The sequence below is a fragment of the Lycium ferocissimum genome, chromosome 10 (assembly GCF_029784015.1).
Source record: "Lycium ferocissimum isolate CSIRO_LF1 chromosome 10, AGI_CSIRO_Lferr_CH_V1, whole genome shotgun sequence".
NCBI lineage: Eukaryota > Viridiplantae > Streptophyta > Magnoliopsida > Solanales > Solanaceae > Lycium > Lycium ferocissimum.
Genome location: NC_081351.1, coordinates 34,260,353 through 34,273,804, shown reverse-complemented (window position 1 = coordinate 34,273,804; position 13,452 = coordinate 34,260,353). Strand labels below are relative to the sequence as shown.

At 32.7% G+C, this 13,452-nt stretch overlaps 1 protein-coding gene across 1 annotated transcript; it reads left to right on the top strand.

Annotated features, from left to right (window-relative positions):
* Positions 1–5,436: 5,436 nt before the first annotated feature.
* On the top strand, positions 5,437–7,139 carry LOC132034831 (uncharacterized). Its single transcript, XM_059425179.1, has 3 exons — positions 5,437–6,172; positions 6,338–6,751; positions 6,943–7,139. Exons 1-3 carry the CDS (start codon positions 5,437–5,439, stop codon positions 7,137–7,139), a joined length of 1,347 nt encoding a protein of 448 aa, XP_059281162.1.
* Positions 7,140–13,452: the final 6,313 nt, after the last annotated feature.

The following is a 13,452-nucleotide window of genomic DNA, read 5'->3' as shown; positions in this document are numbered from 1 at the left end:
CTTATCCTGAACTATTTTATACCATCTCCTAGATGGTATAAAATAGTCCCAAGATATGGGATAAATTAGTCCCGAGATTACAATCCCGGGATAATTTTAGCCATGCACCAAACGACCATTATCCCGGGATTGTAATCCCGGGACTAATTTATCCCATATCTTGGGACTATCTTATACCATCTAGGAGATGGTATAAAATAGTCTCAGGATAAGTGGTATAAGAAGGTATATCCCAGCTTATACCATGGGATGCATTTTATGCTTTGTTTGGTACAAGGTATAAATTTATCCCGGGATAAATTTATACCTTCTACCAAATATGGTACAAAAATTAGTGCTGGGATATCCCAGCTTATACCTTCTACCAAACGACCCCTAAGTGATAATCTATTTAATCATTTAATTTATAGTAAACGAATATACAAATGTATTTTATCTTGAAGGTAATCATGTCACACACTTTTTATTAAAACTAGTCTCTACGAACGTGCCCCGCACATTATCCCTGTCAATCATACCAAATGATAGATAATGTTATTTGAAGTTACATCTAATTTATCTCATACAAAGTATTATTTCATCGTATACTTCCCATTAAAATGTTATTTTTGGTATATATTCTCTATGTTTTTACCTATGTGAAAAAAATATGTCATGACTAAGATAATCCAACATTAGGAATTGAGCTAGTGACCATCTATTATATTTATTTCCATTATATACTGAAAATCGCAGTTGACATAAATATGCAACAATCGTTCAAATGTTGAAAATTAATAATGTTATTACATCACAAAAAAAATTAACTCAAAATGATTCAACATCATTTGAATCGGCAAGGTGATCAATTTAGTTAAGTTAGTTAGATGATATTACAGTCACACCTCTGTATCACAACCCCGTCGGTTCCAATATTTTTTGGCTTTTATAACTATTGGTTGTTACACATCTACAATAACAATATGTAACATTTAAATATGATTTGATTGTTATAGACAAAGTTTGTTCAAAAATAAAATTTTGATGTTATAAAAGTTAAGAAAATTAATTTAATTCAAAATCTCAAAATATATGCATATTTCACTAATTAATAGTTAAAGAAAGTTAATGCACTATTAATGAATCCGTAACTATATATACAAAGATTTAAATACTATGACACACATTTTAACGCTACTTGAAAATTAAATTCTCTCAAGAATAATGTAAGAAATCTGCAATTGTAACTTGCTATTTAGTTAGCTAAATATTTGATTATAATTAGTCGCCATACATATTGCTCACCAATTCCTACTCGTTGCCTTCTGTAATCAATAATTGATTCTGAAGCTTCGTGTGCAATTGTAGTAAAATTAAAAAAAAATGTAAATAGTTAGGGATGGAAATGGAGATGAATGTACTCAAATTAATATGAACAATTGGTAAGTTCAAAAGCGTAAATCGAGGAAAAGATTAGGCCTCATCACGTGAGTTAAGTTCTAGTAGTAACAGGATTAAAACTTTTAGTTTTTTAGGTTTAAGAATGTTAAAAAAGGAAATAAGATTAGAGCTTATTAAGGGTATAAAGATCATTTAGTATTTAAAGGATGTTTTGGTCAGCCAACATTTATATTCATGCTTTTATAATAATGTAGATGTTAATATAGATGCATGCACTTGTTCCTCGATGCTTGTAGAAGAGTTTCTCAGGTGTTTACAATGTCTTGGAGTCACTCCACCCATTTCCTTAACATTTTGGTTGGATGATCTCATTGATTGCGTAGGGGTTCCAAATGAGTTTATAATATTTTGGGGTAGTCCAGCTAATGCTTTAAAGTTATGGATTGATGTTGAAATTCTTTCATTTTCTAAATATATGTTCAAATTTAGTTGGATTATCTCATTAATAAACCATTAACTTAGAAGTAATTTGAGATATCCGATATCTTGTTCCTTAATGCTTGTAGAAGTGTTTCCTAAGGGGTTTATAATGTCTTGAAGTCACTCCACCCATTTCATTAATATTTTGGGTGGATGCTCCCATTGAATGTGTAGGGGTTTCAAAATGAGTTTATAATATCCTATAACAGTCCATCTATTGCTTTAAAGTTTTGGTCTGGATGCTTAAATTCTTTCATTTCTTTAAAACCATTAACTTTGAAGTAATATGAGATATCCAATACCTAATCTAATATCAAATATGTAGTGTACATTTCTAAGAATCTATATATAATATAAAGCTAGGCATAGACAAGTTGACGTGACACCTCCCTATGGCCTAGAATCCTATTTATCTTTTTTCTCCTTTTTTTGACATTTTCCTTATTTTCCCTCTATTTATATGTTACTATATTAGAATATGCAAAAGTCTTAATTACATTTTCTTAATAACCTAACCCACCTCTTTATCAGTTTAGAAAGCCAAAGAGACAGCGTCATTAATTCATTTATGCAGTTGACATACAAATGCAACAATCGTTCAAATGTTGAAAATTAATAATGTTAGTACATCACAAAACAATTTAACTCAAAATGATTGAACATCATTTGAATCGGCAAGGTGATCAATTTAGTTAAGTTAGTTAGATGATATTACAGTCACAGCTCTGTATCCCAGCCCCGTCTGTTCCAATATTTTTTTGGCTTTTATAACTATTGGTTGTTACACATCTACAACAACAATATGTAACATTTAAATATGATTTGATTGCTATAGACAAAGTTTATTCAAAAAATAAAATTTTAATGTTATAAAAGATAAGAAAATTAATTTAATTCAAAATCTCAAAATATATGCATATTTCACTAATTAATAATTAAAGAAAGTTAATGCATTATTAATGAATCCATAACTATATATACAAAGATTTAACTACTACGGCACACATTTTAACGCTGCTTGAAAATTAAATTCTCTCAAGAATAATGTAAGAAATCTGCAATTGTAACTTGCAATTTAATGAGTTAAATATTTGAATATAATTAGTCGCCATACATATTGCTCACCAATTCCTACTCGTTGCCTTCTGTAATCAATAATTGATTATGAAGCTTCATGTGTAATTGTAGTAAAATTAAAAAAAAAATGTAAATAGTTAAGGATGGAAAAGGAGATCAATGTACTCAAATTAATACGAACAATTGGTAAGTTCAAAAGCATAAATAGAGGAAAAGATTAGGCCTCATCAGGTGAGTTAAGCTCTAGAAATAACAAGATTAAAACTTTTAGTTTTTTAGGTTTAAGAATTTTAAAAAAGGTAATAGGATTAGAGCTTATTAAGGGTATAAAGGTCGTTTACTATTTAAAGGATATTATGATCAGCCAACATTTATATTCATGCTTTTATAATAATTTAGATGTAGATATAGATGCATGCACTTGTTCCTCAATGCTTGTAGAAGAGTTTCCCAGGTGTTTACAATGTCTTGGAGTCACTCCACCCATTTCCTTAACATTTTGGTTGGATAATCTCATTGATTGCGTAGGGGTTCCAAATGAGTTTATAATATTTTGGGGCAGTCCGTCTATTGCTTTAAAGTTCTCGTCTGGATGCTTAAATTCTTTCATTTTCTAAATATATGTTGAAATTTAGTAGGATTATCTCCTTAATAAGCCATTAACTTAGAAGTAATATGAGATATCCGATATCTTGTTCCTCAATGCTTGTAGAAGTATTTCCTAAGAGGTTTATAATGTCTTGGAGTCACTCCACCCATTTCATTAATATTTGGGTGGATGCTCTCATTGAATGTGTAGGGGTTCAAAATGAGTTTATAATATCCGGGGACAGTCCATCTATTGCTTTAAAGTTCTGGTCTGGATGCTTAAATTCTTTCATTTAAAAAAAAAAAAAAATCTATTCAAATTGAGTTAGATTATCTCCTTAATAAGCCATTAACTTTGAAGTAATATGAGATATCCAATACGTAATCTAATATGGAATATGTAGTACACCTTTCTAAGAATATTGAACTAAGACCCACAATAACTAGTGTTCCTGATAATTGATTTGAGTTTTATCCCCAAATTAAGGACCTACCGTGACATTTAATTACAACAGATTAAACTCATAAAAAATCAACGGATTTAGTAATATCTAAACAAACATAAATTATTAAGCAAAAACGTCCTGAAAGGCAAGTAATGAATTCAAGAACAGAAGAAAAATTAAGCAGGGCGAGATAAATCGAGGTAACAAGACTTCTTCCCATCCCTATTTGCCATCCCTAGAGTGTATTAATTATTTCATCCGTTTTATTCGACTAGTTTAATATTGGTATACTTTATATTTGAAACTTGTAAAAAAGATATTATAATATAATTTTTGTGTAGCTATAAAATTTCTCATTAAGAATAAATAAGAATTTTAAAATTAAATTTATGTTAAATATAAAAAATATATCTTTCTTTTGTCAACGAACTAAAATTGAAATGGAAGGTATAATTATTAGAGGAATTTGTTAAGGGGACTTCGGCATAACAAAACAGTGGAGTATTTCGGCCAAAATCCTAGGGAAACATAAGTGACTCCAAAGTCAAAATACTGCAGACCGAAATGAGAGTTTGAATGAATGAAAGTGGTGGTGCAATGATAACTACTCCTTCATTTTTAATCAGGTCTCGTGTTTGAGTCTATTGGGTACGGAATCGCCTTTGTTAGGGGGACTTTACCTCAAATGTGGGACTTTTGATGCGAAGCCCCAATACAAATACAGAACACCGAGTGAAAAATCAAAAATAACGAAAGGAGAGTTTGTAAAAAATTGTTGAACGAACCATGATGATACTAGTTCTTCTTGAACATTACAGTAGATATACTTTCTGCATTATGTGCTCCGCAGGAAATCTCCAATTTAGATGAGATGAGAGTTGAAAAATAATTAGGCTATACCGATGCATAAGCTTTGGTGCAACAGGGCAAAATATCTTGAAAAGAATATTTTTAAAAATTAGTGCATGAACATTGTTAAAAATTAGTGCATCTTATTTTTTCATTTACTGTTTACTTGTGTTTCTTTTACTAAGTCAAATAATTTAGTTCCTATCTATTTATGAATGGTATCAGATTAGTTATTGATTTAGATAGGACTCTTAGTAAGTTGTTAGAGTTAATTTGGGAGATAAACGTTGTTGTTTTGTTCATTATATATGCTTTGCATATCTGCTGTAAATAACCAGTTGCAGTTAAAAAGCTATAACATTCTTATCTGTTCCATTTCCCATTATACTGCAAGTCTTCCTCTTCTTTCCTCTGTGTTCTTTGTTTTGTGGTATCAAGAGCAAGGTCATTGATCTGAAGTTCTTTCCTTCTTCTTGTCTATCAAGTTGGCCGTCTTGTTGGAGGAGATTGAAAGTTGCAGAGAAGAAGCTTGTACAGTATGGGGTCGGCGAATGGAGGAAACATTGCACAATTTGGTGTCAAGAAGCCTCTAGGGACAAGCTGCAAGTACTAGAGAATGTGTATGGAGGCTTATCTTCAAGGTCAAGACCTTTGGGATCCTGTCGCTGGTGCTGAAGCAGAAATTCCTGCAAATACTCCGAAAAATGCGGAATCACGGAGAAAATGGAAAATCAAATGTGGTAAAGCTCTCTTTGCTTTAAGGATGTCAATTGGCAAAAAACTCATCCATCACGTACGTGATGTTAGTTTACCAAAAGAAGTTTGGGTGATACTTGAGAGATTGTTCGGTAAAAATAATACCGCTAGGTTACAGCTGCTAGAAAATGAATTGGCAATGCTATCGCTGGGAGGAATGTCTATTTCTGGATATTTCTTACGAGTCAAAAGTATTTGTGCTGAAATTTCAGAATTAGATCCGGAGGAGAAAATCGGTGAAGCAAGATTGCGACGATTTCTTATTCGAGGATTGAAGAAGGAGTACAATCCGTTCGTCACCTCCATTCAAGGTTGGGCAAAGCAACCTTCAGTTGAAGAATTTGAAAATTTGCTTTCCAACCAAGAGGCATTGGCAAAGCAAATGGCAAAAAGCTTCGAATCAGATCCCGTTCTCTTCTCAAAGGATAAACATAAAAAGAAAATCACATCAACTGGGAGCAAGAACAATGAAAAAAGATCAAATAGTGAAAAAGCTACTGGTGGCAACTTTGAAAATAAAAAGTGCTATAGATGTGGTATAATTGGGCACATCAAGAAAAATTGTAAAGTGAAGCTCTCAAATGCAAATGTTGCAAGTAAAATGATGGAAATAAGCAACTCAAATGGGAGCAATGCTTCACTATAGAAATAATTGGACAGAAGAACGATGATACCTTGTTAGTTCAAGCTCGCTATAGAAGAATGGATCATTCATTCTGGTTACTCTCATTATGTAACTAGAAATGATTCGCTACTTTCAGAGTTGCGTCAACATAACAGAGATCGAGTTGTTGTTACAGCGAATAATTCAGTATATCCAGTAGCTAAAGAAGGAGTCCTGAAGTTTTATGTTGGAGATAGATGGACTGTCATGTTGAACGACTATCGTGCTCCAGGTTTGAAGAGAAATCTAGTTTCAGTTTCTCAAATTATTGATTCTGGAAAATATATTTTGTTTGGTCCAAATGATGTGAAGGTTCTTGATAACGTAAAGAATATAACTGTTGATGTTATTCTTGCCTGTGAAAAGAAGGGTTCTTTATTTTTCATGGCAGTAGGGGAAGCCTATGTGAAGAAGACAAGTCAAATAGATAGCGCAATAATTTGGCATCCTCGACTGAGACACTTGGGATACCATTTGTTACGGCAAATTTCTTCAAAGAAATTGGTGGATGGTATACCAGTTCTACAAAATATTCATGGAGATATAGTTTGCCAAGGCTGTCAATTGGCAAATCACATCGTCTTTCATTTCAAAGATCATCGAATCACAGATCCACTATGTTTAAGCTGGTTGATACACACTTGATGGGAATAAAAAAAACATCAAGTTATAGTGGTTTTCTCTATGTCATGGTGTTTATAGATGATGTTTCAAGATATACGTGGGTGAAATTCTTGAAAGAAAAGAGTGAAGCTTTGTCAAAACTTGCTGAATTTAAAACTATTATGGAGAAGGAATTTGGGGTGAAAATTAAATGCTTGCATAGCGATAATGGAGGCGAATATATGTCAAATGATTTCTTCAAATACTGCGATGATAATGGTATTCGAGACAAATGACATGTCCAAATACCCCTCAAGAGAATGGCGTTTCCGAAAGGAAAATAGCTTATCTTGTTTCCACGAGCCTTTCCTGGTTGCATGATAAAAATCTCCCTCGAGAGCTTTGGGCTAAAGTTATTCAATGCGCGTGCCATGTAATAAGCCGTTTTCCACCATACCCAGGTAAAGAAAAATCTCCTTTTGAGATTCTATATGATGAAAAGCCAAATGTAAATTATTTTCGGGTATTTGGTTCAACTTGTTATGTTCATGTTCCAAAATCTAATCGAACTAAACTTGACCCGAAAGCAAAAAAGTGTGTTTTTGTTGGCTATGATTCATATAGGAAAGGATGGAGGTGTATGGATCCTGAAACCAAGAAATTTGTCACCTCCAGAGATGTTGTGTTTGATGAAATATCGTCACACGATTCAGTCCAGAAAACCAACAACGAAGAAATCATTCTTGAGGGCGATCAAGACAATTTGCAGCTGATTCCAGAGAGCAACTTGCACGCTTCAAATAATGATAAGAGCTCAAGTCCAAATATTTCAAATGCTAGTTGTGCTGAACAACAAACTGAAAAGAGGTCAACAAGGGAGAAAAGACAACCACATTATTTCAAAGATTATAAGGTATAATCGAACAATTGTTCAATTACTTCATGCCTCTTTACAGGAGTATTGGATGAACTAGTAAGCTTTAAAGAAGCCAAAGGCCATCCAAAGTGGGAAGCAGCTATGCAAGAAGAAATTGACGCTTTGAACAAAAATCGAACGTGGGAGTTAGTGTCGAAGCCAGAGAATAGTGAGCTTATCACTTGTAAATGGGTTTATCATTTGAAGAAAAACTCAATTGGGGTTGTCGATAAATACAAAGTTATGGGCTGGATTATGAGGAAACACTCAGTCCAGTTGCAAAATTGGTAAGTGTAAAAACCATTTTTCCTCTTGCGGCATCTAAGAATTGGAAGTTGTGGCAGCTTGGTGTAAAGAACTCTTTTCTTTATGGAGAATTGGATCGTGAAGTGTTTATGGAGCAACCTAAAGGATATGTCTCTAAGCAGTATCCTCATCACGTTTGCCTATTAAAGAAAGCATTGTATGGACTTAAACAAGCACCACGTGCTTGGTTTGGTAAAGTTGCCCAATACTTTATCTTTTGTGGTTTTAAAGTTTCTGATGTAGATTCTAGTTTATTTATTAAATTAGAATCAAATGTGCACCTAATGGTCTTATTATATATGGATGACATGATCATTACCGGAAATAATGAAGCTACGATTTCGATGCTGGAAAATGAACTTTCTATTCATTTTGAGATGAAGGATTTGGGGGAAGTGAGCTGTTTTCTTGGTCTGGAAATTGAAAAAAGAGATCAAGGATATTTTGTTTCTCAAAAGATATATGCGAAAAAATTGTTGCAGCGTTTTGGCATGGGGGAGTCGAAAGAAAAAGCCACTCCAATGGAACCACATCTCAAGCTGATGAAAGATGACGGAAAGCCATTAAAAGGTGTCAAAAATTTCAGCAAATTGTTGGTAGTTTAATTTATTTAACTATCACAAGAACGGAGATCACTTATTCTGTTGGAATTGTTCTCAGTTGATGCAATGTCCGAGAAGTTCATACCTAGATGCCGCAAGAAGAATTTTTCGTTATGTGAAGGGCTCACTTGATCATGGTCTTATGTATAGAAGACATGAAAAATTCGTGTTAAGCAGATTTATCGATGCGGATTGGGCTGGAGATGCGAATGATAGACATTCAACTTCGAGATATTGTTTTAACATTGGTTCAGCTATGGTATCTTGGTACAGCAAGAACCAACCAGTGGTAGCATTATCTAGCACTGAAGCTGAGTACATAGCAGCAACAATGGCTGCGCAAGAATTTACGTGGTTGAAGAGATTAATCGGAGAGATGTTGTGTAAAGTTAATTATGCTGTTCAAATCAGATGTGATAACGAAAGTGTTGTCAAGGTTGCATCGAATCCAATTTTTCATGGTCGGACGAAGCACATAGAGGTTCATCATCACTACATTTGAGAGAAAGTGTTGGAACAAGAAGTTCCTCTAAAAGGAATTTCTACAAATAAGCAAGTCGCGGACATTTTTACAAAGGCCTTGATAAAGCCTAAGTTTGAATATTTCAGAGCTGCTGTTGGAGTTATTGATCTTAGGCCAAACCCATCGACATACATCTGTGGTCGTTCACTTCTTTCACTTGAGCACTTAAAGTGACCCTTATTTCATTTAGACACTTCAGGTGGGTCATTTCTATTCCACTTAGACACTTTTTGCACCGTTATCGGAGCAAAACCAACACCAAAGGGGGTGCCACCTCATTGCGCATCCAACCAGCCCAAAAGCCCCAATTTTTAATGGTCAAAACTCCACGAATTTACAAGTTAGTGAATTTACAATTAAAATGAGTTGACACAATTTAATTGAGTTGGCACAATTTAAATGAATACACAATTTAATTGGCCACTTAATCCACGTAGGAGATGATCGCGTTGGTTTGCTCGATAATCTGCAAAAGTGTCTAAGTGGAATAGGAATAGCCACTGAAGTGTCTAAATGGAATACAAGCCACTTTAGCGCAAGTTGAAAGAAGTGGACGATACATGACGTCTGTCGATGGGTTTGGCCTTGATCTTAAGCATGCACTAAGGGGGAGTGTTAAAAATAAGGGCATCATATTTTTTTCGTTTACTGTTTACTTGTGTTTCTTTTACTGAGTCAAATAATTCAGTTTCGATCTATTTAGAAATGGTATCATATTAGTTATTGATTTAGATAGGACTCTTAGTAAGTTGTTAGAGTTAATTTACGAGGCTAACATTGTTGTTTTGTTCATTATATATGCTCTGCATATCTGCTGTAAACAACCAGTTCCAGTGAAAAAGCAATAACATTCTTATGTGTTCCATTTCATTTATACTGCAAATTTCTTCTTTTTCTCTATATATTTTTTTAAAAAAATATTCTATATTGCACTAATTAAGCTACTTCAGGGGCAGAGCTACAGCCAAGTAAGGGTGGTCAAGTGAACACCCATCGCCGAAAAATTAGACTGTATAAAGGTAAAATATTCTGGAATACTGGGATATATCGATAAATGCACACTTTTTGTCACGATTGAGAGTGACAATCCAACGGTAAGGGTGTGCATATGAGACATGCAGGTCTGTGGTTGAATCCTGGCTCTTAGCACTTTTTTAGCATTTTGTAGTCATTTTTAAGAAAACTGAAATAAAACAAACAAAACTTAACAATGTGACACGAGGATTGGTAGGCCGGATTTTCTATAACTAGAACATATTCATTCTCTTCTTTATTAGACCCTACCAATTCTTCTTTAATTTTGAACGAATTAATATATTGTTTTTCTATCTTTTTTTTTATATGTAATTCAATCTATAAAATTTAGAAATGCATCATCTAAAGTATTGCACATCAAGTAAAAATGTCCATATTCGTCTTCTCGTTTCTACTTTTTCAGTCGAAATAAAGCAATAAAAATAGAAAAATATTTAGTGGCACGCTTTCTTTCATTTCAGCTACTATTTCTTTGTCTTTTTTTCATATTACCAGTTGATTGTTTTGGCCTACGACTTTTTTTTTTTTACTCTACCAGTGGCAGTAGGTACTAATTTTCTTTTATGTTGCATGATTATTCTTATTTTTAATTTTGGTGTGTGTTATTCTTTATATAATTCAACTAGTCGCAAAAATTGTTTTTGTTGACTTTTCTATGTTAGTTTTGGATTTATACAATTGATAGTTTCATAATTCTAAGTTTTCATATTAATTTAGTTAAATGATATGTAATTTGATTTTAAATTTTGGGTGCACCCACTGATCAGTGAAAAAAAATGTTTTGTGCACCCACTCGACTGTAAAAAAATTATTCACTCCTTTAAAATTTGAACACTAGCTCTTGGCTAAGTTCCTGACTCCGGCACTAAACTACTTATTTATTTAGGGTTGGTATTATTCATTTTTAGATACTAAGCCCCCGTTTGGCCATACGAATTATTCACTTTATTCCGGAATTTTTTTTCATTTTTTTCCGGAATCAACGTTTGATCATGAGAATTCCGAATACAACTTGAAGTTGTATTCTGAAATACCCAAAACTCAAAAAATTTATTTTTAAATTTTTTTTCACTTTTTTACAATTATATTTCACTAAAAATTATAATTTCAAAAATTATGATCAAACACAACTCTAACTCTAACTTTAACTCCAAAATTCTAAAAAAAAATGATTTTTTTTATATCTATGGACAAACGGGCCTAATTCCTTCCTGAGTTGTGACTGCAGGTCCCTCACTCGTTTTAAAATGTGTGCAAAACTGTCGTTTAGTTGGTGACGACGAACATATTCTCGGATGAAATGAACCTTTGGGTCCATCTTGACCTTGAATTGAAATCTTGCAAATTATTACTCCACTTAACTACAGCAAAGGAGTCAATTCCCAGTGTCATGTCATTCAATTAGTACTCCACTTAATATACTTTTGATGTAAATTACACGCAGCGTGTAACACGCCTGTTTCTTTGCGTAATACTCGTTCCATCTTAATCTATGTGACACTATTTAATTACGCACAAAATTTAAAAAAGAACGAAAGACGTTTGAAATATATGATCCAAAATAAATATTGAAAATTTATAATTTTATATGGCTGTAAATCACACCATAAAATTATATTATTTCTAAATATGCAAAGATTACCTTTTTTTTTTTGACAGACCAAAAAAAATGGTGCCACATTAATTTAGCGTAATGGAAAACTGCGAGGGTGCATAGCCAGGTCGCCGGAGAGGGACGAGAAGTGTGGTGCTGGACTGCTGAAATGGAAGAGTATATAAATATAAATGGATATAAAGAAATATCCTCGGGCAACAATAATATTCTAAGGGGACAATTCTTTTAAGTCATCCAGAATGGGGTTCATTTTTCAAATGACAGATTTTACTCTTTTCAATATCTTTTCGAAATTTTATTTTTGTAAATTACAAACCAAATTATCAAGTTAGACCAAGTGGCCTCTCCGTTTCAATGTTTGTGGTTTGATTCAGAGTGCAGGGGTTAAAATAAGTAATGTTCTGTATGAATTCGGATAGCATCTTTATTTTTTTAAAATAAAATCTAAATCGGTAGAAATTACATAAATACATAAGTGACAATAGTTAATAATTTTAAAATATTTAGCTAGTACTTAAAAAGAACCAGTAAAAAGAATATCTTTTAACTCTTTAATGGTAATTAAAACATATAAAACGTATAAATTCAAACGGAAGAAATATTTTATGCTCTTTCTCTAAGAGGCATGGCGAGTAGAGGTGGGCATGTTACGGTATGGTACGGTATTGAAATTTCTTAATTTTATTTGCGATTTCTAAAAATACCATATCATTATCATACTAAATTCATTCGGTATGATTCGTTATTTTTAAGTATGGTTTCGATAATTTGCACTATGATAAACCGGTATCATAGTTTGTTCAACTGCGGCTTATATATACTGATCATATGACTTCGGCTATTCAAAAAAGTTTCAATTATGTCGTACTAATACCTCACACATGTATAATATTGAAAAAAAAGTATAAGCAATCCCTTTCGTAAATCAGTTACACACAAAAAAAGACATTTCAACCAAGATAGAATAATCAAACATCCTTAGCTTTGTACTAATACTAGTGTATATTTGTTAGTAGTATTATCATACTAATATATACTCCCTCCGTTTCAATTTATGTGAACTTATTGACTGGGCACGACATTTAAGAAAGAGTGAAGACTTTTGAAACTTGTGGTTCAAAATAAGTCTTGAATATTTGTAAAAGTATTGTAAATCATTTCATAAAGTGAATTTATTTCCAAATTAGGAAAGAGGTCATTCATTTTGGTACGGACTAAAAAGGAAATAGGTTCATATAAATTGAAACAGAAGGAGTATTGATTATATATGTAACTATATATTTCGATATGATATTTAATATTTCGATTTTTTTTTATGAATATCAAATATTAATTTTTTAAAAATGCATATCAAATATCGTAAAAAAATACCATAATATCAAAATTATAGTATAAAAAATTTGACGAGTCAAACGACGACCGTACTTACAAAGGGAAAGTGTGAAAGCAACTCGCCGAAACGTGGGGGAAAAAGCTGAACGGATGATAGGAACTAGTTCAATTTTTTTTTAGGCCTAGTCCCTAGGTTTTCATACTCTAGTACCCTAAATAAAATTTACTGTAACAATATTGTACATTATTGACTATTTCTGCTTTTGGAGTTTCTGATCAT

Excerpts from the sequence above, each read along its gene's own strand:
- LOC132034831 (XM_059425179.1), top strand. The coding sequence starts at position 5,437 with ATGTGTATGGAGGCTTATCTTCAAGGTCAAGACCTTTGGGATCCTGTC. Across the intron at positions 6,173-6,337 it reads CTCAAATGCAAATGTTGCAA|AGTTGCGTCAACATAACAGA; the intron begins GTAAAATGATGG and ends CGCTACTTTCAG. Across the intron at positions 6,752-6,942 it reads TTCAAAGAAATTGGTGGATG|ATGATGTTTCAAGATATACG; the intron begins GTATACCAGTTC and ends TGGTGTTTATAG.